At 42.7% G+C, this 27,915-nt stretch overlaps 1 protein-coding gene across 12 annotated transcripts; it reads left to right on the forward strand.

The window, feature by feature from the left end:
• The first annotated feature begins 118 nt into the window (after positions 1 to 118).
• Positions 119 to 27,705, forward strand: tead3b (TEA domain family member 3 b). Of its 12 annotated transcripts, none has more exons than XM_085776997.1 (16): positions 119 to 289; positions 646 to 794; positions 13,092 to 13,346; positions 19,979 to 20,043; positions 20,608 to 20,670; positions 20,816 to 20,878; positions 22,822 to 22,833; positions 23,866 to 23,988; positions 24,106 to 24,149; positions 24,313 to 24,369; positions 24,798 to 24,862; positions 24,946 to 25,082; positions 25,253 to 25,426; positions 26,356 to 26,499; positions 26,606 to 26,758; positions 26,962 to 27,705. In XM_085776997.1, the coding sequence occupies exons 3-16, from the start codon at positions 13,223 to 13,225 to the stop codon at positions 27,073 to 27,075; spliced, it is 1,338 nt and encodes a 445-aa protein (XP_085633123.1). In that variant the 5' UTR covers positions 119 to 289; positions 646 to 794; positions 13,092 to 13,222; the 3' UTR covers positions 27,076 to 27,705. The 12 variants fall into 12 exon arrangements, with proteins under 12 accessions (XP_085633123.1, XP_085633122.1, XP_085633124.1 ...); XM_085776996.1 differs by having other exon boundaries at positions 119 to 285; XM_085776998.1 differs by lacking the exon at positions 24,313 to 24,369 and having other exon boundaries at positions 119 to 285.
• Positions 27,706 to 27,915: the final 210 nt, after the last annotated feature.

Here is a 27,915-nt window from a genome sequence, read left to right on the forward strand (position 1 = left end):
TGGTTTTTAGGGGGCGGGGCCTGCAGTGAAGTCACTGCCCCCCCAGCCTGTTGATTGACGCGCACCAGTGGCTCCTCCTTGAAACTCTTTTTTTTTTCCTCCCCCTTCGTTTTCCAGTGTAGTGCGTTGATTTCATACCAAAGTCATACTTAACATTCCACTTATACTGTCAAACCTCTGAGAAATATTAGGGAAAACAAGAAGGCGGCAAATTTTTAACAAACTTCCCAAATTGACCGGCTGCTCTCATTGAAGGTGACTGCCTAAATAAAAAAAAGAAAAAAGGTAAGTCCTGCACAAATGTTCCCTCTTTCTGTCTAGAGCCCTTCTCTTTTCTGGCCACTTTTTTCACGCCGCTTGTCTCGGTGAAGTTTTCAGATCATTGTCATTTTTTACATTTTTCCGTGGAGCTCGCTGCCTTGGGAGGGAAGAAAACATTTGCAGATTGATAGTCTATTGTGTTTGACTTTCCCAGTGTGTAGGGATATCTTTGACATGCTCTATACAATCATATTTCTACCGGTAGCCCGCTCTTTGACTCACACTTATTAACTTTATAAAAAACACACACACACAGAAAAGAAAGGCTCGTGCTGTTACAGCAGATAGAAGTGGGTCAATATGTTTGTTTTCTGTCTCGCTCAGTTCGTGTCGGGATCCAGCTCTCCCAGCCTTGTTCCTCCAGAGGAATCCGACACAGTTTTATACCTACAGGCTCTAACACAGAGACACAAACAGCAGCGATTTGGAGGAATACACAACTTCAGTCTGGTCTGGACCTCGGCATCCCAAAGGTAAGAAGAGCAGTGCTTCATTTGTCAGCGCATATATATCCTATAGATATCCAACTAACAAATTCTGTGCTCGTTTGAAACAAAAAAAGAAAAGTTTTACCAAGAAATTAAAAAAAAGAAAGAAGAAAATTGAAACAATCCGGAGACTGATAGTTTCAGACACTTTCTCTTTAGTTTCTGTCTGGCAGCCATGAGGTTTAAAGCAGAAATGGGTCAAGCTTTAAAAAAAAAGTATTTGTCAAGATATAATTTAAACAAATTCTATTTTCTATTTTTTAACATGATTTAGTGTGCAGTTTAAGATTATAACTTTTCCCTCATGCATACTTAAAACAAGATTTGATTTAATTATATACTTCACAATTATATACGTCACAATAAATAGTGAAAACAGAACATCAGCAAATGTGCAATTATGAAAACTTAAGATAAATCTATAATAAAGCCAGAGTGCAGGATGTGACCGGTCTATGACCTAGACTTGTTGCTCACTAAAAAATATGAGTTTAATCATAGCTCTTTTGTCAGAAGGTTTGTTTTAGTCCTTCTGTAGTACTTTAATAATTTATTAGCTGTTTAGAAATAAAGAACCCAATACGAGAATATGTAAACTTCTCCTACTTCAGTAGTAGAGTCAGTGCAGATGAGGTTGACAGACTAAAGGCTGCCAGAAAAAAATAACATTTAAATAAAAAGAGCTGGACTTGAAACAAGGACGCAAGGGAACAGCACAGACGTCACAAATAATCCTAATTTTCCTAATTTTAATAAATCTTATAATTTGAATTTGTGTTAGTGAGTAATGTCTTATCTAAATTTAGATTCATATTTTAATGAATTCAATGGTAATATAGATTGTCTGTCTTTGAGATAGAACTGGTCTTTCTTTCTTTCTTTATTCTTTGCTGTGTGCCAACAGGCCAACAGGCCATGTGATGATACTCTGCAAAGTCCCCACTAAGTACATAATTCATAGGTGAGGATTTGAGATGCATGGATATGTATGAGGGCTAATTGTGTAAGAGTGCGAGAGCCAGCTCAGGTCCACACCTGCTCTCAGTCTGCGTTGTTGGGTCTGGCTTGGACCAACCCTGTAGTTATTTGTTTGTTGATGTTTTTTTGGGGGGGAAAGGGGGACAGAGGCTGAATATTTGAGCAGATCAGAGAATTCAGAGAAGACGTGTTAGCACCTCCTCCATCTCTAATCTGTGTGGTCATATGATCTGTGGAGGTAAATCACTGCCAGTCAACAGGTTTGACTAAACAACAGAATGCAGTCGGTCAGGTTAGTGACAGTGAGCAGAATAACCTGTTAACTATGTTGTCTGTTAGTCACTGTCTGTTTTTACTGCAGCAGCATTCTTTCCTCCACATGTATTTTACATATTTTTAAAATACTTTTTGTAAAGTGTTCAGAAACGAAGCCCTGGAGCAGGGGAAGAGTTTTTACCGCTCTTTCATCAATCCACGAGGCTGTAAATTTAAACGCGACAGGCTGTCGTTGAGTTCCTCAGGGCTTCACGCAACTCTGATAAAGAGGATGATCACGTACCTTTCATCAGATAGTCATATTAGCTGATGGTTGAGAGGTGAACTCTGCAGTACCAGCCCCTCTTCCTTTAAATTAACATGTGGAAATGATGTTCTGAAAAGACACGACCAACCAGTATAACCAAACAATGTGTCCTTGGTAAATGAGACACGCCAAGACGCCTAATAATAGATTTCGATGCTGATGGGTAAATCTGGAAAGGATTAAGTATTCTGCTGCTCCAACAGATTCCCTCTTCATTGTTTTATGCAGCATGAATGCATCAGGCCTCCCAATCTACAATGTGGTCTTTTTTTTTTCTTCTTTTCTTTTCCTTGAACGTACTTTATGTTTCTCAGCCGTTGTGGATTTAACATGTACGCTCTGAACTCGTGCAAGAGTTAAATGCGAGGGGAAAGTTTTACAACTTCACCAATGTCATGGAGGTCAATTAGATTACTCTGGAAAGCCTGTATCCCCCCTTATAGTGGCTGTTTTCTCTCCTTTTACTCCCCAGCTGTGTTCTTTCAGGTTTATCAGAGGCAAGAGGTAATGAGCATGTGTTCTCTTCATGAGGGTATAAAAATAAAATCTGTAATCCTCTGATGTTTTTGATTTTTAAAGCATATGTCTGATCAGGAACGACAGAGAGAGTGCAGCTATTTCAGATCTGCTGATTCCTGAGCTGAGGTGCATCCTCTGTGTGTGTGTGTGTGTGTTTGTGTGTGTTTACTTTGGATGCAGGTCTGTTGACCGTTTGTCACCGGCAGCTTCACCCGTTTGTGTTAAAGCCACAGAAGAATGGCTAATGAGCTTTTGCCCATTTGTGCAGAGCTGGGTTGGTTTTTAGCACCATCCCCAGAAGTGCTCGTCCAAATGGTGGACACTTAGCCCTCTGTCAACCCAGATCTGAACAAATACCACTTATGTCTGCATGGTGAGCACACAGAAGGCCTCCAGAGAGAAGGCCACGGTTCTCAGCAGTGGGGCAGTAATGACAATCTGGAGTACAATATGCAGTTTGACCCTCGCTGGCAGCAGTTGGGTTAAAGAGTGCACTTGTGTTGATGAGGAGTGTGCTGTGCTTTCAGCTGTTTATTACATCGACACAACCGGTGAAGAGAAAAAAAAAAGCGAAATATCCAGAGCCGCATGCTCCCACACCGACTGAGAGTAAAACAGCAGTTACTTCATTCTCCCAGTCCCCAGTAACACAATTTATCAACATTGTATTCACGTTAATGCACTGCACATGTTTACATATCCTCCAAACCATGAGGTTTTCACAGATAAGCTTTCCGGCCTCCTGTTCGGACCACTCAGGGGAGGAGCTGGGGAGTGGCCTAGAACAGTGTAGTCTTTGTGTCAGTTGTCCCCAAGTTGCTAAACGTCTTAGTTGTTCTTTCTCTGGCGACCAACTGTTGCAAGTGATGTTCCACATAAACTTACTCTCAGGAAACGTCAGTGTGTGTGTGTGTGTGTGTGTGTGTGTGTGTGTGCGACACCTTCAGCCTCCATTATAGATAACTGGAGGCTCGATTTGCTCCGGGCCCATCTGGGGTTTCAGAGTACTGGTGTCTGTGTGTGTGTGTGTGTGTGTGTGTGTGTGTGTGTGTGTGTGTGTGTGTGGCCTGTGTGTTGCATTGGAGCTCCAGTGACCCAAGGGCACTCATGTGAAACCCCTTTAATCCCTGTGCTCAGGGTGTTTTGGGTTGGGGGGGGGGGGGGCATGATCTCCTTCAGTACAGAGCTATTCGTTGTGGTTGTCTGTAACACAAAACAATGCAGGTGTAAGAGTGACTATGTGCATGCATTAAATACGTATATACCAGCGCTACAAGCTTTTTTTAATGTCTAATCACAGCTTTGCCCTGGTAAAAAAAAAGAAACCGTCTCTGCACGGCCCCCCCGATCAAAGCCGTGGCTGCTTTTAATGCCTTGTTCCACGATTTCTCCGGTCAGATGAGTTATTGGCTGGTGCGTTCTGCTGCAAAGTTCTGCATGTCTTAAAGGTTTCACAGATTATGGCTTCAAACCGCTCCCCTCACCACAAAATGACCAATTCAGGCTAGAATGGCTTCTCTGCTACGTTCCCCTGGAAAATTTCCGATTAAAATGCTGATTCAGGCTGTTAAAAAAAAAAAAAAAAAAAAAAAAAGCACTCTGGCGCATTCGTCCCGCTTTGTGTCAGTCTTTCCCTCTTCGACTGGATTAGGGCTTAATTCTCTGAAAGTGTGACAATTGAAGGTAGACCACATAGCCAGCAGCATGCGGCGTTAAAATAGAACAATGAATGAATGAATCAGGCCTTATGTTCATGCTCTGGCTCGACGACGTGTGATACTTATTTATCCGCCTGAGTCTCTCACAGTGACTCATTTTGGAAACTAGTAACCTCTTCTTACCTCAGAGCGAGCGAGTGGAGCGGAGCGAGGCCCGTATCCACACTGTGTGATTTGTTTACAAGAAAACAACAAATAGGAGTCAGTTGCGGTTTTTATGGTGCAAATGTTTTTTTAAAAAAAATGTATGTCAAACTGTTCCAGCTCGGATCATTTTCACACAGACAATGTGGCTGTTCATTCTTGCGTGCAGGACGTTGGCTCGGAGCGTTAGTATTTTTCTTGGGCAGCTGGTATCAAACTGCAAATGTTTGACTTGACAAGGGGTGCATGTGGCATGTGTGTTCGTGTGTGTGTGTGTGTGTGTGCCTCAGCTTTTCCCTCTTGCCGTGTGAGCTGTTGGCCGTCCAGCCCTCCTCTCACTCTCAGCTCTGATTGTTTCCTGAGCGCCGTGCCAGATAGGAAGTAGGAGGAAGTTATTGGAGGAGCTGGAGAGAATTTATTAGGGCCAAACACAGACACAGGAGGGAGAAGAGAAGGGAGGGTGGTGACTCTGATTTTTTTTTTTTTTTTTTTGTGGGGTGGAGGGGGAGATGGGGCTCATGCTTTCATGAGTCTGAGGAATGCAGCAGTGTCACCAGCTCGCCAGCTCATCACCTTCAGTCCCATTCCTTCATGTCTATGCCCTGAGTGAAGGAGCAGTAACGCTGGTCGACATGTGCGTTTGCTGTAAATGCATCTGTGTGTGTGTGTCAGGAGGAATAAGGCAGCGTTTCTCCCTGTCAGAGAGCAGCTTTCCTGGCCTGGAACCTAAAATGTTTTCTTTATCTGTAATCTGACCTTAGAGAGCAGCTGCTCCTTCTGCCGCCAAGTCCTGTTGTTTCCTCAAGTGTGTGTTTGTGTGTGTGTGTGTGTGTGTGTGTGTGTGTGTGTGTGTGTGTGTGTGTGTCTGTGCAAAGGGGGTCTCACTGTGACAGCAAAAACACCCCCTTTACATCTGTGAGCGCCCTTCAACCTTAACAAGACTTGTGGTTTTTATGCGGAGGAGTTTAAGGCTGCAGATTTGTTACCGTGTGTAAACTTTTAAGTTCAGTGGAAGGTGTGTTGAACTCTCAACTGAGCAGGGGGTGACTGGTGGGGGTGGGGGTAGGGATGGTGGTGGTGGAGGGGGTTTGGCTACCAGCAGGAGTCGGTTCTTTGCCAACAAGCATCCCAACTCCAGCAGCAAACTAAAAAAGGCTGCAGTTTTTAAAAGACGGGGTCGAAATCGCTTAGTGCGTGGGTTTGCAGACAGATGGAGGTGTATATGTTCTGACAGCGGGACTAGAAGAGACATGCGAACACAACAGGACTGGATAGATCAACAGTGGGGGAGACAGATTTGATGGAAATCTGTTAACAATCTGCTTTTGGGACATGAGTCAATAGAACTGAGTCATGGTGATGGGATTGTACAGAGTCATGGAGAGAAGGGGGAAGCTGATTTACACAAGTGGCTTGTGTGTGTGTGTGTGTGTGTGTGTGTGTGTGTGTGTGTGTGTGTGTGTGTGTGTGTGTGTTGAGACCAAAAATGAACAAAAATATGCTTTTGGGCACAACTTCAGCACTTTATCATGAGAGCAACACTTGAACACACAGTTGGAACACATCAATCTAATAATGAATTTCTTTTGTTTTGATCTCTACAACATATCAGATATGTCTTGTTTTATGATACCTTCTGATCTAAATATGAAATGATTGTACTGTGTTAAAGGAAATAATCACCTGGCTCTGCAGTTTCCCTCAGCTGTTTCAGTCATTTTCAGATCATCTCTTTAAGAGACCATAAACGTCACTGTTTAAGTGGTTTGGTCTGAATGTTTTCACCAGCATTGTTGTAACAAAAAGCTCTTCTAAAAACCTGCTGTGCTTCACCTGCTCAGCCCCACACAGAGTGGGTTGATAGCTGTCCTGTGAACACAGAGGAGCATTTAGCAGCTGCACAGCCTGACATTTCCCTCAGGAGTCGGTGGAGACCAAAACAGAGCTGAGATCTGCCCATTTGTTGTTTTCTGGACTATCCACCACTCTTATTTCATTATGTTGTGTTGACATACAGTGCTGAGAGTGATGTAAACCAAACTCAACTATTTTGTCTGTGAACACACGAAAGCCAAATCTGATTCTAATTCTAATGTATTGAAAAAAAGGCTCAAAGACACTTGAATACTCTTGTTTTTAATAATGGTGTTCAGTTAGTGGCACTCATTTGGTTGGACGCTGCTTTGTCTTGAGTAGATGAAGAACTAGGACAGCATGTTGGATGACATATGGCTGCACCTGGAGAGAATATATCATAAACATACTTAATACAGTATATGCATCCGCTGCTGGTTTATGATCATCTCTGAATCCAAGACGACCAGGTGCAAGAGGAGTCGTTGCCATTTCTTGATTCCAGTCCCACAGTGCACAAAAAAAGAAGAAAAAAGAACAACTGGATGATTTCTATACCAAACTTTACTGTGTGAACTGGCCCAAGAAAAAGCACATATCTGTTTGTTGTGTTGCTGTCTGGTATTTACAGCATGTTTAACAAGTAACATCAAAAAGCGCGTTGTGTTTTTTTATACATGGAGCTCAGGCCGGCTTGACACCATTAAAAAGAAATGTTTCTCCGACTGAGACCGCAGCTAAGACACTTAACTCAAAGGTCCTCAGAGTCAAAGAAATAATGTGCGGGTGAGTGAAATAAACAGCAGAAATAACAAAAAAAAAAAAACTCACACATCACCTACTGTATTCCACTAACTGCTACTGTCCTAGCTCGATGGGCTCGCATGGCTCTCATGGTGGGCTGTTTAGTCTCTCTTTCAATATATTTCTGCGATCCATCCTGTTTGGTCTTAAACTCCACTCGGTTCCACAAATGTTTTTTTCCCACCAGTGGACTGGAGAGGAGATGTTGCCATCAGGCCATAAAAATCAGAGACATGACAGAGTAATTTTGACTCAAGGTCTTGCCTCACTGTAGCCTTTGAATTCCACTGCGTAAGTAGAAATCCATCTGGCTGGTCCATCTGAGAGCACCGAGATGATCTCATGTTCTGTGGAAGATGAAATTGAGAAAAAAAAATTGTCATCTCGGCCTTTTTTTCTGATTGAGTAAGTGTTATTGTGCCAACCGCTGAATGTCAAGCCATCCATTTATTACTGGAGCGCACAGGGCTCTGTTTGTTTTCCAGCCTGTAGGTGTTCCTAAGGGATTTTGTACATTCTGTGGGACACTTAAACTAACGTCTGCGATGGTGTCCCTCTCCTGGTTCAGGCAACACCGGCAGCTTCTCCTCCCTGTGACCTGCAGCAGCCTGAGAGTGACTCAGTAGAATTACTGGAATTCACTGGGACATTTCTCCGCACACAGGCAGAAAAAGTGGAAACGCAGTCTGGGTGCCAATAAACTCTGGTTGGTTTGTGGATGGAGCAGGAGCAGAGATAAGCCGATTGTTGAGAACAGGCTGCAATGTGATCGCTCCTCGGTTCAGGGGGCTGGGAAAAACGGGGAAGAGGGGATTCTGGTGCATGAATGGTGCCGTTTGAATGAACGTGCGAGGCGCATAGCTGTGCAGCGTTATTTACATTCCTGCAGCACATTGGAATTCTGTAGCATGTTGGTCTCAGAGTCCCGTGGCCTGAATCCCAGAAAGTGGGAGGGGAGGTGTGTCTTTGATTTTTGTGTAAAAATGTGAGAGCAGCGTGTCATTAAGTCAACATCTGTATGAAGCTCTGTCACCTGGCACAGGTCTGATGGAGTCGCACACACGCAGGTCTGTGCAGCGAATGGTCATCATCATCTGTATATTAGTTTTTGACCTATCAATGACTTGTTTTGTTCAGATTGAGGGCGACACAGGGGTTTAGTGGTTAGCACTAGATCCAGGTTGAACCCTGGACCTATAGAATCCTTCTGGATGGAGTTCTCCCTCCTGAGTCTGTGTGGGTTCTCCTCAGCTTCTCCTGCAAACACAAGCCCATCAGGTTGACTGGCATCTTTAAGTTTCTCTAATTAATTTAATCTCAATATGTCGGTGCTGGGATAGACCGACGCTCTCGCCCTTCGTCAGCTGGGATTGTCCCTCCCCCTGACCCTATAAACGTTATAGCCAATGGCTCAGTGAAAAAAATACTGATAAATAATTACCAAAATAACCAAATGCCAATTTGTGTCATCAAATGTCCTTCTTTGTTCAGGCACCAGCCTAAAAACCAAAGATATTAGTTTTATTGTCACATAAAGCAACAAAGCCACACAATCGAGAATCTGTATCTGGAGATTATTTGTTCTTGGAAGATAACTAGACCTCACTCAGTAATCAAAACAGATGCAGATTGATTGACTAATTGTGCTAGAAGCTTTTTTTTATTTTTTATTTTTACTGTATGACCTCATGAGTGCGACTTCATGTATCTTCAGTTTAGTCTGTTGTGTATTTGTCACCCTAACTCGCCCTAAGAGACACCACAGTTTGCTTGTGAGAGCAGTTTTAATACAATCAATATGTTAATGACGCACTGGCAGTAAATCACGTCGGACACCAAATTCCCATGGTCTTCATCTTGAATCCATTTCTCGGAGCTCCCCACCACAATTGTCAAACTATAGCTGTCGCGTTCGAGTCCATAAAAGTCTCCTCTCCGACTTTATGGAGCTCTCACTTTTATTTTTATTTTTTTGTCATGAAGTCATGACCATTGTCCTGATTTAAATCCTGTGACTCCAGCAGAGGACATATTGAACAGTGGCTTCAGTGACAATGCCCTGCCTCTAGTCTGAGCTCCCAGCGTCACGAAGCGGGAGCGTGTTCACTGCTGATGTTGCATTCCAGCTGGAACAATCCCACTGTTTTCCAGACCTCAAAGTGGACGCCTAAATTGGACAACAACCCCCCCACCCCCCCTTTCTCTCCCTCTCTCTCTCTCCCTATCCCCCACCACCACCCATACACACCCCCCTCCCCGCTCTGCTCTCCAACCAACCAACCAACCAACCCACCCACCACCCACTCCTCCCATACACGCATCCCCTGGTCTCCTGTCCTTATTTGGGTAGAGACGTTCTGAGCGCTGGGTGGAGGGGGGGTGGTGGTGGTTGTGGTGGAGAAGTGGGGGGGTTCAGAGGAGGGAGGGAGGGAGGGAGGGAGGGCGTTGGGTTGACACAAGGGAGGCAGGAGGAGAAACAGTGAGCACTCGCAGCCCTTTCTTAATAAGGACATGTCTGGAATTCAGGCCCCTCTCTCAGTGAAGAGCTCCTCTCTCGTAGCACCTCACTTGAACGCACTCTTGTGAACACTCGGGCTCCATCCAGATTGTCCGGTCCGCGTGCGACGCCGAGTAGCGTTCGCCGCTCCTCGCAGTTTGCAGTTGTGTGTGTTTCTTTTCTTTCTTTCTTTCTTTCTATCTGTTATAATTGGAGATAAACAAAAGCGTGTCCGCCCCTCGCTCCCTGCCTCAGTCAGCGTACCACCAGTCTTTGATTATCACCCCGGTGTCACTGAAGCTGTTGGCCCCCCTCAGCACCTGTGCATTCATTAATGAAATACCTTGGGCTGCCAGAAAGACCTTTTCACACCAGACCACACAGGCAGCATCTGCTACACTACAGGCTGAGGCAGAAACGTGTCTCCCCGTGTGTGTGTGTGTGTGTGTGGGTTACACCAGTGTTGATGTCACTCTGCCTGCTGATACGTCAGGTTTTAATTTATACCACCGGCTACTGACAGCAAGACAATGAAATGAGTGAAACTATTACAGCCAGTGTCATGACAAACTGCCTGTAAATGTTGAAATAGCTTATTGCAAATGTATAACACGTGGCTTCTGTTAAATTAGATTAAATCATATTATTTAGGGCCGGAACCACTGACTATTTCCATTGTTTCTGAGTGTTGAGATAATACCCAACATGTAAACAATCATTTTAGTCATTTCTCAACACACACGAGTGACAAACACCAGTTCCATTGTATCAGAGGTGAAGTCTTGTTGCTGAGTAAGTGGAATATCTTTGAATATTTGAAGATGTCATCATAACAGACATTTTTCATGGTCTGTAATAGACGTAACGTAACAATCGACAATAGGTTAACCTCATCCTCCTAACAGTCCAGTCAGTTTACTATTAAAAAAGACAAAGAACATCAGAATCTCCTCACATTTTCCTCATACAACACATTCGTGTGTGGTTTCTGTCTTTGTCCTTTTGGATGCTGACTTGTATAAAGTATATGGGGCCTTTTGGCAGCTCTGAAAACGACTGAACGAACCCAGACTCTGGTCGTACGTAGCTCGCCATCTTGGTGGGGATCCAGCCTTGTGATCTGCTGCGAGGACTGAGCCGGATCATTTGAGCCGCTGATGAGTGCTCAGTTTCAGCGTAACATTGTGACCCTCATCCACAGGGTCCGCCATAACCATTACCCTCTCGGCTAAAATTAGCAGCTTGACTCGTGGATATTTGTCAAACCCTCGTTTGGGCTGTGGGACGTCCAGGAACATCATGTTGTATTTCACGTGTGGTAGAGCATCTGCTGCTTTTTTCACCTTTTTGTTCTTTGATTATTTAGTAACAACTGACAATAAATTCACATTATAACATTTTTTGACATTCTCATATTTTCTAATTGACCTCCTGTGAGCCACAAAAACCCAACAAATCATCAATTATACTTTTACTTAATTTCATCATATAAACTCTGAACATTCTTATAATTTGATCATTATAGTTTTCCCAGCAGGAACTCTCATTTTTTTGTCACTCTGTGTGTTTGTCCGGCAAACTAAATTTTTTGTCAACATCTGCAGAAATGCTAAAGCACAAACACAAGCATCCTTGGAGGATCACAGTTACCTCATAGACTTCCAGCTCAGAAACAATACAACGCTGAAAAGGCAGCTTGAAAAATACTTAAGATCTGTGCCTGCAGTCAGCCATAAGCCAACCACATTGAGACACAGTTCCCAGACCACAAGAATTCTTTGAGGCCAGTGCTGATTAGTGAGGTCTTTAAACTTCGTTTTATGGAATATCTTGAATTCATTTGGCCATTTCAGAGAAATAAAATTGAGGAAATTATAGTAATAATTACGGTTAACATTGTTTATTCATACAAATTTAATGATGGCAATAAAGAAAATGTCAAAGGAAGCCAAAGTTGTGACCTATAGAGGAATGTTGTTCCTTATATAAGCTGCATATTCATTATGTTTTACATGAACACTCCCAGTTCTGGTACGTCCTTTCAGCCACGCATATAATTCAATGTATGTAGATGTCTAAGGGAAAACCAGTGGACAAATTTGGCAGGGCTTAGGTTCACACTGTGTGAAAGCTGTTAATCAGGATGTCAACATCACTCAAGTAAATTAGATTTCTCTCTTCCACTGGCGAAAACACACTGTATCACAAACCTTATCCCCCATGCTGAATTTGCCTACACAGACAAGCGTGATAAGATGTGTGTTAGCAGCAGCCACAAGTGAACACTGCTCAACCAGCTCGAACGCCAAAACCCTTTTGTTTTTACTTTGCATCCTCATTGTTTCCCAAATGCCAAAAATAAAATTTTGACGTAAAAAAAAACCACTCCCTGGCAATTATGTGTTCAACCGTACTGAAAAGGAAATAAGCTCAATTTTTTAACTTCCTGTTCCCTCGTCCTGAAGTTCAGGGTTGTGAAACACATTCAGGTTTTATTCTACAACTGGAAGCGTATCAAAAAAAGATTCCAATGAATTTTACCTGTAGTAGATTCTGGTCAGTGACAACTGGGAGGCAGGCTAGCAGGGGCCATGGGGTCACCAGAAAAAATAGTTTTAGACACTTTTTTTTCTTTTTTAAATTTTGAACTAAAAAAATGTAAATAAAATTCAACCTGTTGCATCTTAATAGATTAAAGGGTGTTACACTAAGTTACAATAAACATGCTATGCTACCACATGTTTAGTGGGTTTCTTTTAAAAACCAAAACAAAACAGAGTCAGTTTAAATGGTCACTTAATGTAGAATATATTCAGTGGTTTATTTTTTTCAAACCACTGATTTATTCTATACCTAAGCACAAGTGAAACGTGATCTTACAGATCCCTTTAAGCTTTTACATTTCTTAAATAAAAGGCGGCCTTAACAGGAGGCTATAGAGACGACACCGAGCGTCTGGGTCGTTAAACATCAACCAATCTACGACTGCAGTCTCCTGTCAAACTATAGCTACTTTTTTTTTTTTGGTGATGATGCTGAAGTCATGCAACCACGGTGTAGTTTGTTTTTTAATTTCATTAGCTTTTGGTATTAGTCTTTAAAATCACAAAGATCATTAACTTCCGTTCAAAAAGTCTGATCATGGTTGAATAAAATATCTGTAACTCGTATCTTGTTCTCCACAGATCTCCTACAGACCAGTTGATATTGGGGCTCGGGGTTGGGCCCAGGGGGAGCCGCCACCATTGCGTCCAACGAGTGGAGCGCCAACGGTAGCCCAGAAGATGGGCTGGACGGGGACAACGAGGACAAGACCATGGATGGGGACGCTGAAGGCGTGTGGAGCCCGGACATCGAGCAGAGCTTCCAGGAGGCCCTCGCCATCTACCCTCCCTGTGGCAGGAGGAAAATCATCCTGTCAGACGAGGGGAAGATGTATGGTGAGTCCACTGGGTAACAGCCAGAGAAACAAAAGAACAACAATTACATGGAAATCAGTTCTGTGATGAATGCACAAATATGAGAAAACCATGCATTCTTTGGAGATCTGTGGCTTTAAGAAAACAAACATCCAACTGCAGCGCCTCGTAAAAAGAAATGAGAAAAAATACTTGTGTTCCTCTTGCGCTCGTGTCACATCTTCAACACAGAGGGTGAATGTTTTCCCTCTGTAACAAGTCTGTACCTGTCGTGCTGCGACCCAGGGGCAGGTTCTTCCAGTCTCACCAGCAGTCTGAGAGCTGGTTATTGCCGTCCTGAGAGCATCTCCGTTCCCTCCCCTTGATTTACACCTGTCTGTTTCTTCACTGTTTCTTTTTTTTTTATGGCCCCTTCTCCACCTCGCTCTGCCTGCTTCAGGTGCTTGTTTCTCCTCACACCGGTTTCGCTGGGAGAGTTTTGCCCACAGGCGACTGGTTGGGGTTTTTTCTTCCTGGAGAGAAGTGTTGTGTTTGATGCTGGATGACTCGGTCAAATTAGCGATAATTAGCACAGCGTGAAATCGAAACTGGGGAAGGAAAACATCCCATTGGCACGCTGTTCTGTTGAAGATTTTAAACATCCATATGGTTTCAGAAAAGCTATTCTGTTTCCTGCAGCGTGTTCATTAAATTGCAGGTGTTGAGCCCTTAATGTCCTTAAAAACTCCAGATGGATGTTGGTGAGACCTTTGGCACAATCACCGACATCCAGGTGTAGGAAATTGAAGGCATTTGTCCTTCATTATTTTAATCCCACTTTTCCATTCCCGCCGTTGAGACAGTGCATGTTTCTCTTTAATTAGATTGAGCATTTCAAGTGGGAAATTTTGCTGAATAGCAGTAAACTTTGATTGACAGAAATTGTGCTCCTTCCTTTAACTGTTTTACTTGGCCTTGTCCTCAACAAACCTCTTTCTGGTTTGGAGAAATAATGTTCTTTTCACCATCGTAATTCAACCCCCTCAAGCCGTGCTTTGTAAGACTTTTCCTGCCCTTTAATTATTGTCCATCATGTCTCAAAAAGAAGAAATTGATTCCAGCTTCAATGCAACCATAAAAACCATCCATCATGGCCACCGAGGTCCCAGACAGACAGTGTATTTTAGACGCATTAGTGTTTGTTTTGAAAAGTGCGGGTTTTTTTGGGTGGCTTCGCTGCCCTTGACGTCAGATGAGATTCTTTTGCCATGATTCACCCGCGATGGAATCTCATCCTTTCATTCGTCGGGCAGATTTTGATATTCAAGGACAAGCACATACCTGAGATAACTCAGCCACAGCTGCAGCTGAGGAAAACAGTCATGGATCAATCAGTCAATCAGCATCATTTTAATTTAAATCAAATATAATATTATGCTTATTCATCCATTTTATTATTAGTATCCTCAACATGACAGTTGAAAATTTTCTTGGATCTTAGATGATCACTTACCTAATTATTAATTACAAGAAGAACAACAGATCAATCAGCAGTAAAAATATTCAGCTTCAGCCCAAAGAGACAAATGTTAATAAAAAGAGAAATATATCTAGAAAAAAACAGATCTAAACTACTGGACTAATAGATAATATGTAAGGTCTGTTTACAGTTTGCATTTCTGAGATGGTCCAATAATGTACACTGTTTCTTTTTTTCAATTAATCAAATGTTCATTTAATGCAGACTTAAAAAGGACATAAACTATCATCATAACAACATGTATTAGGAAAGCCTGTAATTGAGATGTAGTTTACAACATACTTTTAATTTGAGTTTTATGTGAAGACCTTGAGCATAAACCACTGCAGCCATCTTTAATTTGAAGCTAGATAACTCTTCAGCTCTGAGTAGCAGAGCGGCGTTGAGTCTCAGGCTCAGAACGTTTGTCACGAGAGCGTCAACAAAGAGGCAGGCCATGGACAAACCTGCCCCCTTAGCACCCCAGACCCCTTTTTAGAGGCCTGACTTTTTCTAGAGCAAAACACCGTCTCCATTTACAATTAGTCATCTGAGGCCTTGCTGGCAGAGCCAAGGCATGCCCCAGAAGAAGCCTTCTGACAAGGTGATTACCTCAGACAGCTAAAAGCTGCCCTGACGTGAGGTTAGGGGAATGTTAACGATTGCACTGTATGTAATGCTGTCTACCTTGCAGTCTCAGACTCCCAGTGGCCTCCGAAAGCAGGGAAGTCATCCCTCCCGTTGGGAATTCCACTTTTTCTGCCAGGATTTCTTTTCTTTTTTTTTTAGTTGGTGGGAAACCTTTACAAATTTCCATTAGCAAGTGGACTGCTTTATACATGTGTATTCTTTGCTCTACAAACCTGTCTAGACTTCCCAGTAGCCTTGCCAGTCATTTACACAGCACAGGGGTGACAAAAAGTTCAAAGGAGAATAACAGTCAATTTTAATAAATTGCACATGTTAATAACTATTCCAGTAGTTTCTGAGCATGAACAGCTACTAAAGAAGTTAAACTCTGCTGTTTGTTGAAGTAACAGTTAAAATACATCTGCTATGTTCATAAAACCTGCATTACATTATAACTCTTTGTATCTTTTATCAGCAGCTGTAAGTGTGCACCCACTTGGTTTGTACATATTTTTTAAATATATTTCTCACATCTGTCGGGTAATAGCAGCAAGCTGCTTAGCTTAGCGTAGCGTAACCCAGCTATCCTGGCTCTGTCCAAAGGTAAGATCCACTTACCAGCACCTTTTTATTTATGTTTATATGTACAGATAAAATAAAGAAGATATGTAATGATAATTGCTGTGAGATGCATGTAGGCAGATACTGCTGATATAGCCAGGTTAGTTGTTTCCAGCTGCTTATGTGTGCTGTAGCTGCATATAGAACAGGCAAGTGTGAAAGTGGTCTGTTGGCAATGAAGCAAATTTTACCTACAGATGTCAAACCTGTATTGTTGCTCTGAGGCTCATTCAGAAAGAAACAAACACTCCCCGTTTGAAATTACTGGTAAAGGAGGTGCCGCTATGTCACTATTGGTCTCTTTTGAACCCTAATTAAGTTGAAGCGTCGTCTCAGAGATGATTGTTCTGTAGTTGAATTTAATAGCTGGCACATTTTACCGCCGTGGCGCAGAGAGAGAAATATCTTCAGGAGCTGCGTGTGCCTGAAGAAATGTGGCCTGTCTTGTTTTGCTCTGGGTCTGTGCTGACATGTTGTTCACCTGCGTTCTCTGGCCTCGACAGGTGTGTCAAACCCCAAGCACACACACGCACCTCTCTCCCTCAGCCCCTGCAGCTGTCACTGCTGCAGAGCATTCTGGGTAGGGAAAATGAGAACAATTTCAGTGCTGGAGGTAGGTATATGTCTGCTCTGACCTTTGAAAGCCACACTAAGAATTACCAGCAGGTTGAGTCCATGTGCAAAGAAAACGTGTGTGAAGGTAGAACGGTGTGTGTGTGTGTGTGTGTAGGGAAGGGGCTATAATGATGACTGAGCACGCCTGGTGCTTCCCTGTCAGCCCCCTCACTGAGATGTTAGGAATGTTTTCAGTCATGGCTGAGCAGTATGTTAGCAATTTAGGATTACCTCAATGTTATGAGAAGGGAGGACGGGAGAGAATAAGGGTGGAGAGAGGGTTCAGGAAAGAGACAGAGCAGGAGAGATGGAGGGGATGGGGGTGGGGTGGGGGAGGGGGGGGGCAGGTTTGCTCTAAGAGTGAAGAGAGATTATCTTTTTGCTCATTATCCTCGCATGGAAGTGGAAAATTCCAGTGGTCGTGTAGTAAAAGAGAAAGATAGGCGTGTCCTGTCAGGGAAGAGGTTAAGAATGGCAGCCTGCAGCGATCTGAGTGGGTGTTGAGCAATCAACAAGGGAATCATGAGCGGCTCGAAAGGAGGCAGAGGACAAGTGAGGCTGTGCATGCGATTGTTGGAGTGTGTGTCTGTTTGTATGCACCTGTTGTGATCCTGTGCCTCGTGGGCCAGCCTTTCAACCCACTCCCTGACCTCACCCCCACCCCCCGCCCCGCCACCATGTCAAGCCTGAGCAGATCTTGGCTGCCACGGCTGCTGAGCGACAGCACGGAGATAGTATCATGGTGATTTAACTGCTGGGTTACTGAGAGAGTAGTGAGTCTTAAATATGATCAACAAAAATAACAAGTCCTACCGGGTGACAGGTCTAAGACAACTAGGCCACGGTACTAATTATCCCTGATATGCGCTGGGGATCATACAGATGCCGTCAAGGAAGTACTGAGACCTACTTAAAAAAAAAAAAAAGTTTGTTTTGTCAGGTTGTAATTTCAGTGAATGATGACCTGTTGCACGTTTTGTTTTTGTAGGCACCAACCCTTGACTTTTATCGATTCAGAGCGTTTTGTTCATGAGGCTTACCAGAAAAGATCAATAAATATACACAGGAACACCTCAGTGATTTTTTAAACCTTTTTTCCTACTATGAAATTTTGGTATATTTCCCTTAGTGTGCCCTGATTTACAGTATCGTAATCCTGTCGGTGTTTTTCCACGCAGCAGGAGAAGCGGTGCCCGTGAATGTGACTGTGTAAAAGTTTATTTCAATCTCTGAAATCAAACACCAGAGTTATTTGTCTGTCTCATGAGCGGCTGTACATCATATAAAACAAAAGTGGTGATTTAAAATATCACAAGACCAACCAGACGTTGTGGTAAAGCTGGAGATATCATCTCAGCTCACGGCCACAGAACTTCACTATTCAGCAGATGAACAAAACACATTTTTGATTTACAATGCAAGACCGAGGCTTTACTGTGCTCCACATTGTCAGAGTGAAAGAGTGGGCGGCTATTTAAAAAATCATTTACATAATCACTTAAAAAAAAAGCACAAATGCACACATACACACAATTCAGGCCGGTTTTCCTCAGCCACCGCTTGGAAGTCTGCTGTGTTTACATTTTCACCAGCTCTGTACAATCCTGACTTCACCTCAGCATTCAGACAAGTTCTTATCTTAAACCTGTAGCACCCAGTTGGTACTCGTATCTCAGTATACAGTAGACCCACTTTGCAATGAGATATCTGTGAAATCCATGGCAGGGCTCTGTGGCCGGGACCATGTAATGTTTTTCCCTCTCTGCCCCTCAGCTGAAGAGATTGAGAGTGACAGTTGGGCGGGGGTCGAGCTGGCATTGTTCTTTCTCTGCCATCCTCTGCTGGGATGGTCGGCAGCAGGTGTTGCCGTCCGTTGAATGCAGGGTCACACAGTGGTGTTGTTTTGGGAAAAGGGGGCTGCTTTGCTGCCAGGTGGCAGTTGTTGGCGGAGACAGTTATGGCTTTGTGTTTCTTCCAAGAGTTACTGCATCAGCTGCCCCTTTTGCCTCCCTAACCGACGACCCCCTACCCCAACCTAATGGCCCTCAGCCCGGCTCTAACCCCTGCTTCTCCTAGAGCTGGAAGTGCATATGAGCATGTGTGTGTTGGCCCGAGCTCTGGCTGTGTTTGCAGGCCCAGGCCAATCAGACTGGCTAGCACAGATGTGACAGGCTTAGAGGAATGCTAGGAATGCGGAGGCGCTGGAGCGGGCGTGTCCATCCTTGGCCCGGGGCAGAAGGGGAGGGGCTACCTCAGTATCGGCAGACAGTTCAGCTCTGCTGTGCTGGCCGACCGCCGGGCCGACTGGTTGGAGAGTACGGCAAGTGCTGCGAGCCTGCTGGAGATGGCTGCAGTACTTTTATGGTAATTGCACTAACCAGGGCCTTTTGGAGGCCAAATGCTAAAGAGTGTGTGAAAAAACAGGACTCGTTTCTCCTGTCATTATGTGTCTGAAAGCCTTCCTAGACACACAGTCTGTCATGTGCGTCTGCGTGTGCACGCGTTTAAGAGAGCACATCTTGACCACTTTTTGTTGGTGAAAATATCTGTCAGCAAGTTTAGAAGAGTTAAGGTCATTATTCATAATAACACAGTGGTTCAACCTCTCCCATTGGCCCAAACTCAGTGATCGTGACTTGGCAACAAAGAGAATTGAGAAAGAATGATGGACTGGTTTTCCCTGGAGACAACATAATAATGCTTTTTGCACTTCTCATACCCTAAAGTTGATTCTTGCTTGCACCACTTTGCTAGAAAGGCAGCGCCTGTTAAAGCACACGCTCAGCACTCAATGGAAAGAGGACCACGAAAGCCCAGAATAGAAGCCTGTTCGCTGCACAACCTGTTTGTGCAGAATGTCGAGAGTAGATGTTATGTCATGAAAAACATGGTTCTGTTTTCTAAGCACTCTCTGTAATTAGGCTACAGGACCATGTGAGCAGACAATAAGGAGGTGTGAAACAAGATAATGAAAACCGAGGGGCAAAACAAGAAAATCGACCTTTTGCTGCGCGCCTTATTTTTAGTAAGAGATGAAACTTTGAAATGCAGATGTCCCATAGGAAACAAAGGTGTGACTGTGGCCTGTGTGACCCATGTCAAAAGTGTGTTTGCCCCGAGTCTGAGGAGCTCTGGGAAAGGTCACACTGCTGTTCTTTTGACATGAAACATGTATTGAAAGTGTGAGTAGAGCGCCACCTTCTGCCCAGTTTGGGGTATCATCAGTGATCGACAACTGCTACACTTCCTTATCTGTCTGTGTGACCTTGTTTTCTGTTTTTGTTTGCAGGTCGCAATGAATTGATAGCGAGATACATCAAGCTGAGGACAGGCAAAACCCGTACAAGGAAACAGGTAAACAAGTTTTACTAACTTCACTGGCCCTTATTAGAATAATTGCACATAGGTTTGTCTCAAGTTCCTGATCGTCAAAGCAAACACAAAACAAGATCACATAGTCCCTCATCCTTAATTATACCTTTACAAGATATTCAAGCTACAAGCTATTGTCAATATTTTCTGACTTACTTATATTTAAGTCTGTAGAAAAGTACTACAAATATTATTATTATTATTATATTGATGCACCTGATGAAAACAAAAAGTCAATAATCTCCTAAAACAGCTGGACACTGTTGTTTTTAGCCACGTAGTACTGAGAAACGATAAATTGGTTGGGGACTATTTTCACCGGTGGATTAATACACATTTCAGGGGGCAAGGAAGATACATACAGTATCTGGCTACACTGAGAATTCTTCAATGTAAAATCATTTCCAATATAGAATATCCCCAGATTTACGTTGTGTGTTCTTACTGTAAAAGTGTGTGTATGTGTGTATACATGTCTGCGTGAGTGTGCGTGTATCGCGAGTGAATGTTGTTTTTATGCTCAAATACTGTTTCACACCCCTTTAGGTGTCTAGTCACATACAGGTGTTAGCACGGAAGAAAGTTCGCGAGTACCAGGCGGGTATAAAGGTAGGTGCTGTACGCCGGCCCCTCCGGGCAACACTGACTGAGCGTCTCTTTCCTCTTTGGTTACGGCTTCTCTCTTTCTTCCCTTGTCTTTTCACTCCCTGTCTCCTTTTCCTCTTCCCTCCTCTTTGGCTATTCTTCTGTGCAGGTTTCTAGCCACTTGCAGGTTCTCGCCCGAAGAAAATCTCGCGAGATCCAGTCAAAGCTAAAGGTATGCGCTTCACGGCGGGCTCGGCGGGGCTGGTAATGGCTTGGCTTTGCACTAACCAGTGAATCTGTGCATATTATGGATCCTTGCTTTGACGCAGGGCCGGTCCTTGTTAGGTAAAATGAAGTGTAAGCTTGGCGAGGAAAATCCACCGTGAGACGATTAGAAAGTAGATTCTATGGGGAAAATAAATAACCACAGTCCTGCTCTGGTATCATGCATGAGGCACACACTGCAACAGATAAAGCTTTTTAACTTCTACTGTAGGTTCAAGATGCATTAAGTACGACCATAATCTAATCCCTGAAATTAAAGTGTAATAAAAGACGCTTTTAAGGAATGCTGCACAAGCTGTTCTGATGAGCCCAGTGTGAGAGGCGGTTTAGCTGCATGATGCTCCAGCTCTGCACCTGTCTTCTCTGCCGGCCGTGCTCCTGCAGCGTACTCTACCTCTCTGAGCCTTCTTTCCCTAAAACTCCCTCTACTTTACTTTAGTTGCTACCTCCAGTTCCTCTAATGTGTCTGTTTGTGATGTCTCTGGTAAAACTCAACATGAATTAAGATTCATCTTTCTTGTCCTCATATTACTTCATTTGACTCGCCTTCTCTCAATCTCTCCCTTCTCTTCATACTTTTTATTATTTTTTCCATATTCTCCTTAAACAATACACAATTAAGCCACAATTTAATAATTGAGACCTTGTTGTATTCTGTAGTGCTAACTTTGACTGGGATTAACCCTTTCATGCAGACTTATTGCCTAAATTGACATTAGCATCATGAAACTGTCACACAGAAGTATGGTTTCAGTGAAACCACATGCTTGTGTGCTAACCTGTAAGGAGAGGATGTATCGATGTATCTATGTTTTTCAGATGTCAGTCATTAGTTCTTCTGTGGCTCATTCATCAGGTGGTTCAGTTTTTCTCTTTAAGTTGATCTTGAACAAACGTTTGGACTCAGAGTGAGCCAACATTTCTTCTTGTTACCTTCATATCATGGCATCAACAGAGTTTACAGATCTTAAGTCATTTTCCAAATCTAAAAGTGTAAAAGAATGAACCAGAGTGTAACAGCATTTTGTTCAAGTTCAATGTTCTTCCCATTCCAGGGCTTAATAAAACTGTTTGGTGACTTGTATCCTCTCTGCTTGAAGGGGTTAATCATGATTCATTCTGTTCTCCCTGTCATTACTTCATTTTTTATACTATTTTATCCTCCCAACATGACACATTTGATTGGACACATATTTTCACTCTATGCTCAGATGTATGACTTAAACTGGCATTTAAATTCAATCATTTAGCTTAATTAAACTTCACAAGTTCACTGCTGTAACTTCAAAAATTTCCATGTTGCTTTTTAAATGTTAAATATCAGCTAATGAACTTAAAGTGCAGCTGTAGCCATCGCTCAGTTCAATAGTTCATCAAGTCAGAAGTGTATCTGTTAGAATAAAGATAAGTCCATGATTCTGTAAAGTGTAGGTAGATCTTGGGAATAAAAAAAAACTATTGTAGTATCAGATTAACAAACATGAAGTGAAGGGTGTGACTCAGTGAAGTGCAGTAATAAACCTCTCAGGTTTAGTCTTTTTACTATATGCCTCAGATTTTCCTCCTCTTCAGTTACTATTGGAATTCTTCATTGTTTACAAGAATGACTAAACAAAAATAGAAATCATAGAAAAATACATTTTTGCAAATTTGCTACATTCAAAAGTTAGAATCATATGATCATTTTATTTTGAAGGCCGTCTCATTTTCCCCAATGCCCACTGCACTTTGAAGCTGTTAAACACAGCGTAAACTTTTTTTAGTTTTTGAAAACCACAAATGAAAAGAGAAACTTGGATTTAAGTCAGTTCTTTATGTCAAAGAAAACTTCATCTTAACGTATCATTTAGAATTGCTCAGCACTAATGGTTTCTCTCTTCTTTGATTCAGGCAATGAATTTGGTAAGTGAATCTGACTTGTGCAGTATGCTTCCCCCATCCCCTTTGTTTGGCAGCACCAGTGCACTGTCCCCTTGCTGTGGCCCTCTGCTGGCATGGCGTCCCACCCCCATTGCTATCTCATAATGACGCAGTGCTTAGGAACCCGCCACGCTTTGTGCACAGTACTGCTGCTCATCCTGCCTGATGTAGTTTAATCCCCCCCAGCCTCTGCCAGAAGCCAAAGTTTTTTGTTTTTTTTTTGCTTGCTTTGCACAAGGTGTCACTCTTCCAGGATTCAGGGTCTCGCTTCTTAGGCATTTTTCCTTTTTAATCACGAAGTAAGAGCTAAATGAGCTAAAATGCATTCTTTTGAAAACATGAAAAAAAAGAACAAGAGGATGCATTTTTTTATTTAATAAAGTCTGATATATTCAAATGAAAGCAAATTGCTTTGATGTGTTTGTAAATCATAAACTGTGTCATGCACCCTGGGTGGCTTTGCATATCTTTTGTGCTACTTATTTCATGTACATAGAACCACTTTGATCCACAGATTAAAACCTGAATTTGTGATGCAACATGAATACAAAACTGCTTTCTGAGCCAATGCACTCTCTTTTTTATTCTCCTCTTCCTGTGGTGATGCTGATAACAAATCTTCAGACCTAACTGACCTTCAATTTGCTTTTATGACCCGAGCTTAGATACCAGTGGGACAATGCTGCTTCATTTTTCCCCTCTTCTTCTCTCTGCTTCGTTCTCTCCAGCTCTTCATATATAAAATGTTTTTTAACACAATATTGAATTATTACAATTATTATTAGAAAAGGTTTATTGATTTTGTCGATTGTTAAACTAAATTATTGTTAAGCTTTTCATAGAAATTAGAAGTTTTCCACAAGATTGCTAATTGTCACATTCAGATGTTGTTTCACAGCCAGAGAACATAGCACTGTTTTAGTAGTTTAGACTCATACATAGCAGTAGATAGAGGTTTAGGTTATGGCGCCACCTTGTGGCTGACTCCCCTTATTTCTCTGTGTTGACCTGTAGGATCAGGCGTCTAAAGACAAAGCCCTGCAGAACATGGCAGCGCTGTCCTCTGCACAGATCGTCTCACCCAGTATGATAAAGAATCATCTTCCACCGCTGCCTCCTGCCCCCTACCAACCCAGAGTGAGACCTGCTTTCATTCTCTGTTCAGTTTTTTACTCTGCTTGTTATTTGCACTAACTGGATTTTGCTGACATTTAATTTGAAGCAACAAATTGACGCTTTTGATTTACTTTCCAGTTTTGGACTACTCCAATCCCAGGACAGCCTGGACCCTCTCAGGAGTAAGTAAAGATCCCAGATATCTGTTAGGAGGTAGATTATAAAGAGAGATATTGTTACTGCGGCTGAGTAAATGTTTACATGAGAGAGAATGAGAAGGGTTTAGGTTGGTTGTCAGGTGGGTATTATGAGGCATGTTTAACAGATCACATTTTTGCACACCAGGCTGGTTCTAGATCTCAACCCGGGAAGGACTCCTGGGCTTGGTCGCACCAGCCATGCGTAAGTTCCCCCTAGCTGAGGTCCAACAGTGAACACAAAGCACCACTAACTCTTCCTCTGCACTATATTGTACTGTATGTTTCCTGCACTGATGTAAACCACCACCGGGCAAATCGACAGCTTCAAATCTGATTACTAAAGAATCGACAGGACGGTGCTCGATAACTTGAGTTCACTCTCACTAAAAACTCCCACTATTCCATACTTGATTTATATTTTTTTGAATTAACTGATGCTGCTTTGCATCATTAAAAAGAAATGAAGCAGGTGGACTTACGCCTAGCTGGTGCAGCAACACATGCTTACACCGTGACACTAACAGGAACATTTCAAATACATCAGACCTTTATGCCACAATCAGATTTGTTTTTGCTTCACTGTTTGTCTTCTTATATCTTTACCTCACCACACCATTCACTGTCTTTCAGTATCAAACCTTTTGCACAGCCACCATACCCAAGCCTATCAGGTCCAGTACCACAGTCCATACCAAGTAAGTATGAAGGAAAAAATATGAAACTCTAAACTTGTGAAACGCCTGGACATGGCAGCTCACTGTCACTTTGTTCTGCTCAGGTTATGAGCCCTTGGCACCTCCTCCTGCACCGACTGCTACTGCTGTGCCAGTGTGGCAGGACCGAACCATCGCCTCGTCTAAGCTGCGGATGCTGGAGTACTCGGCCTTCATGGAGGTCCAGAGAGACCCAGACAACGTGAGTTCAAGTTTATTATGATGGGGACCAAAACAAGTGCTGCAAAGCTCTTTAGTCATGGGATATAGTTGGTGATGGACAAACTTTTCACCTGGATATGGATCATTCAAATATAGTAAAGAGCTAATATTCAACATCCCTCTTGTCTGTTTTGTGTGTGTCCACTGCAGTACAGCAAACATCTGTTTGTCCACATTGGACAGACCAACCCTTCCTACAGCGACCCGCTCCTCGAGGCCGTAGACATTCGGCAGATCTATGACAAGTTCCCAGAGAAGAAGGGCGGGCTCAAAGAGCTTTATGAGAAAGGCCCTCAGAACGCTTTCTTCCTCGTTAAATTCTGGGTAAGTCACCAAGTGTGTAGACGTAGTCCAGTTGCAGTGTCCTGGTTTTGAATCCAACTAGCGCCCCTTTGCTCCATGCATCTCCAATTAAAACTATATGGACAAAAACTAAAACCTCAAATGTATACAAGGTACAGCCAAACAGAATCAACTTGGATGCCTGAATGGTACCAGTCTGCCAGGAGGGCAGAGAGAGAGACGCCATCTTGGCATCTCATCCGTATCTGCACACACCTCCCAACATTCAAGACCATGCTCAAAACACACCTTTTTAAATTAGCTTTTAATATATATTTTTTGTGTGTTTTACACTGTTTTCTGTGTTTTTATACTGTCTCTGCTGTTTTAACTGAATTACAATTTGAATTGCTCTATTTTATGATTTTTAAAGTGTAAAGTGTCTTTGAGCATTTGTAAAAGCGCTTATAAATAAAATGTATTATTATTATTATTACTATTATTGTTATTATTATCTCCCAGCTTATACTGACTCAACTCAGGTGGAGTGGGTGGAGCAGTCCAAACCAAAGGTCATACTGCCCAGGCTGTCACACAATCCCATCACTTTACATGATGTTCTACTAGTGACTTCACTGTGCTCTGATTGGCCTAACTCAATATTTTCAGTCTACATTAAGAGCAATGCAGCTGTTGCTACTTTTCACCTGTCACAGCGAGTTGCCCTGACCACAGCGGTAGAGAGCGCTTTCTCAAACCACTTCCTTTTCCTGTGTGATTCTTGTATATTAGTGTAAGAGCTCATTATGAGATTATAGACAAGGCATCACATCACTGCATTTTTCTGTGAGTTACCTTCATCGCGTTGCCTCATGACATGTTCCCACACAAACAAAACTCCACTGAGACTATGTTCTGATATCATATAATGATGGTCATCTCCAATGTGGTGTAATCTTTGCCCTCTGCAGGCAGACCTAAACAGCAGCGGCATGCAGGATGGCCCTGGTTCTTTCTACGGTGTCAGCAGCCAGTACAGCAGTGTCGAGAACATGACCATCACTGTTTCTACCAAAGTCTGCTCGTTTGGGAAGCAGGTTGTGGAGAAAGTAGAGGTAAGACTCCTCAAAGACAGCTGATAACAGGATGGTCAAGCTTTAGGTGATGTCTGTCACTGGAGGTTGATCTAACCGCCAGATGTTTTTGTCTTGTGGGCTGCAGACGGAGTACGCCCGCATGGAGGGAGGAAAGTGTGTTTACAGGATCCACCGCTCTCCTATGTGCGAGTACATGATCAACTTCATCCACAAACTCAAACACTTGCCTGAAAAATACATGATGAACAGTGTTCTCGAAAACTTCACTATCCTACAGGTAACGTCCATTATAATAATAATTCATTAAATTAAATTAAATTATTATTATGTGAGGTTGTCTCTCTCTCTGATTTCTGTAGAGTAATTATGAGCTATAGCTGGCACCACAATTTGTTGTTTTGACACTAAAGATACTATCAACTGATTTTATTTGGTTTGTTTCTTCCTGGTTCCCTCTTGACGTTGTCTTTTTTCCTGCAGGTGGTGACAAACCGCGACACCCAGGAGACCTTGCTCTGTATAGCTTTTGTTTTTGAGGTTTCCACAAGTGAACATGGAGCTCAGTATCACGTCTACAGACTTGTCAAAGACTAACAGCTCTTCAGGGAGGTTTTGGAAAAGCCAGACTAAAGCGTGACACAATCTCTCTTCGACCAGCTCAACCATCCAGGACAAACTAGAAGAAAAAACATTCAAACGAAACTAGTGGACAGAACTATGTCTTTTCAAAAAGAAAAAGAAAAAAAGGTCTCACACACAAGGAAAAAACAAAGAGTGAATCTCAACATGCCGACAAGCAGAGAAATTTTTTTCAAAGAATTATGGATTTTTCAAACAACTAGCTATTTTCCATGTGTTTAAACATGCTTTAGATGAAGTGGGTCACTTTTGCCAAGGTAATTGATGGAGCTCGAAATGTTTTTACTGAGGGAACGAGAATGTGTTTAGGGTTGAAAAGACTCTCATGGTATCCAAGGGACAAAGAGACGTGTTTTTGAGATTGAAGAAGTAGAGAGAACAGGACCACAGAAGGGGGGGAAAACCAGAGCCAAGTGGTGTTGTTGCAGTTAGGTGTGTTACGAAAGCAAGTGCCTTTTCTCCAAAGATGCTATCATTGCCTGCCACTTTGGATTGCCTTTTCTTTTTTACTACCTCTTGTTTTTAAATGAAAAGAATGAACAGAATATAGGCAGAAAAGTGTATTTTGTCAAAAAAAAAAGAGAAGATTGGAATGAAACCTCCCTGATTCACATCTTCTGAGGCTGTTTTTGTATCCGGGCACAACGAGGAATGGAATGGGAATACTAATTTTCATGTAGCCTGTTGTTTTGCGAACTGTCCCAAGTACAGGGAGAAGGTTTATTGTGTTACCGTATTTTTAAGGCTCTGCTTTTTTATGTTTTATTACACAATTTTAAAAAAAATCAGGTCTTA

This window comes from Trachurus japonicus, chromosome 5 (assembly GCF_045865225.1).
Source record: "Trachurus japonicus isolate A0001 chromosome 5, Traja_1.0".
NCBI lineage: Eukaryota > Metazoa > Chordata > Actinopteri > Carangiformes > Carangidae > Trachurus > Trachurus japonicus.

Excerpts from the sequence above, each read along its gene's own strand:
- tead3b (XM_085776997.1), top strand. The coding sequence starts at position 13,223 with ATGGATGGGGACGCTGAAGGCGTGTGGAGCCCGGACATCGAGCAGAGC. Across the intron at positions 13,347-19,978 it reads AGACGAGGGGAAGATGTATG|GTCGCAATGAATTGATAGCG; the intron begins GTGAGTCCACTG and ends TTTTGTTTGCAG. Across the intron at positions 26,500-26,605 it reads AGGTTGTGGAGAAAGTAGAG|ACGGAGTACGCCCGCATGGA; the intron begins GTAAGACTCCTC and ends TGTGGGCTGCAG.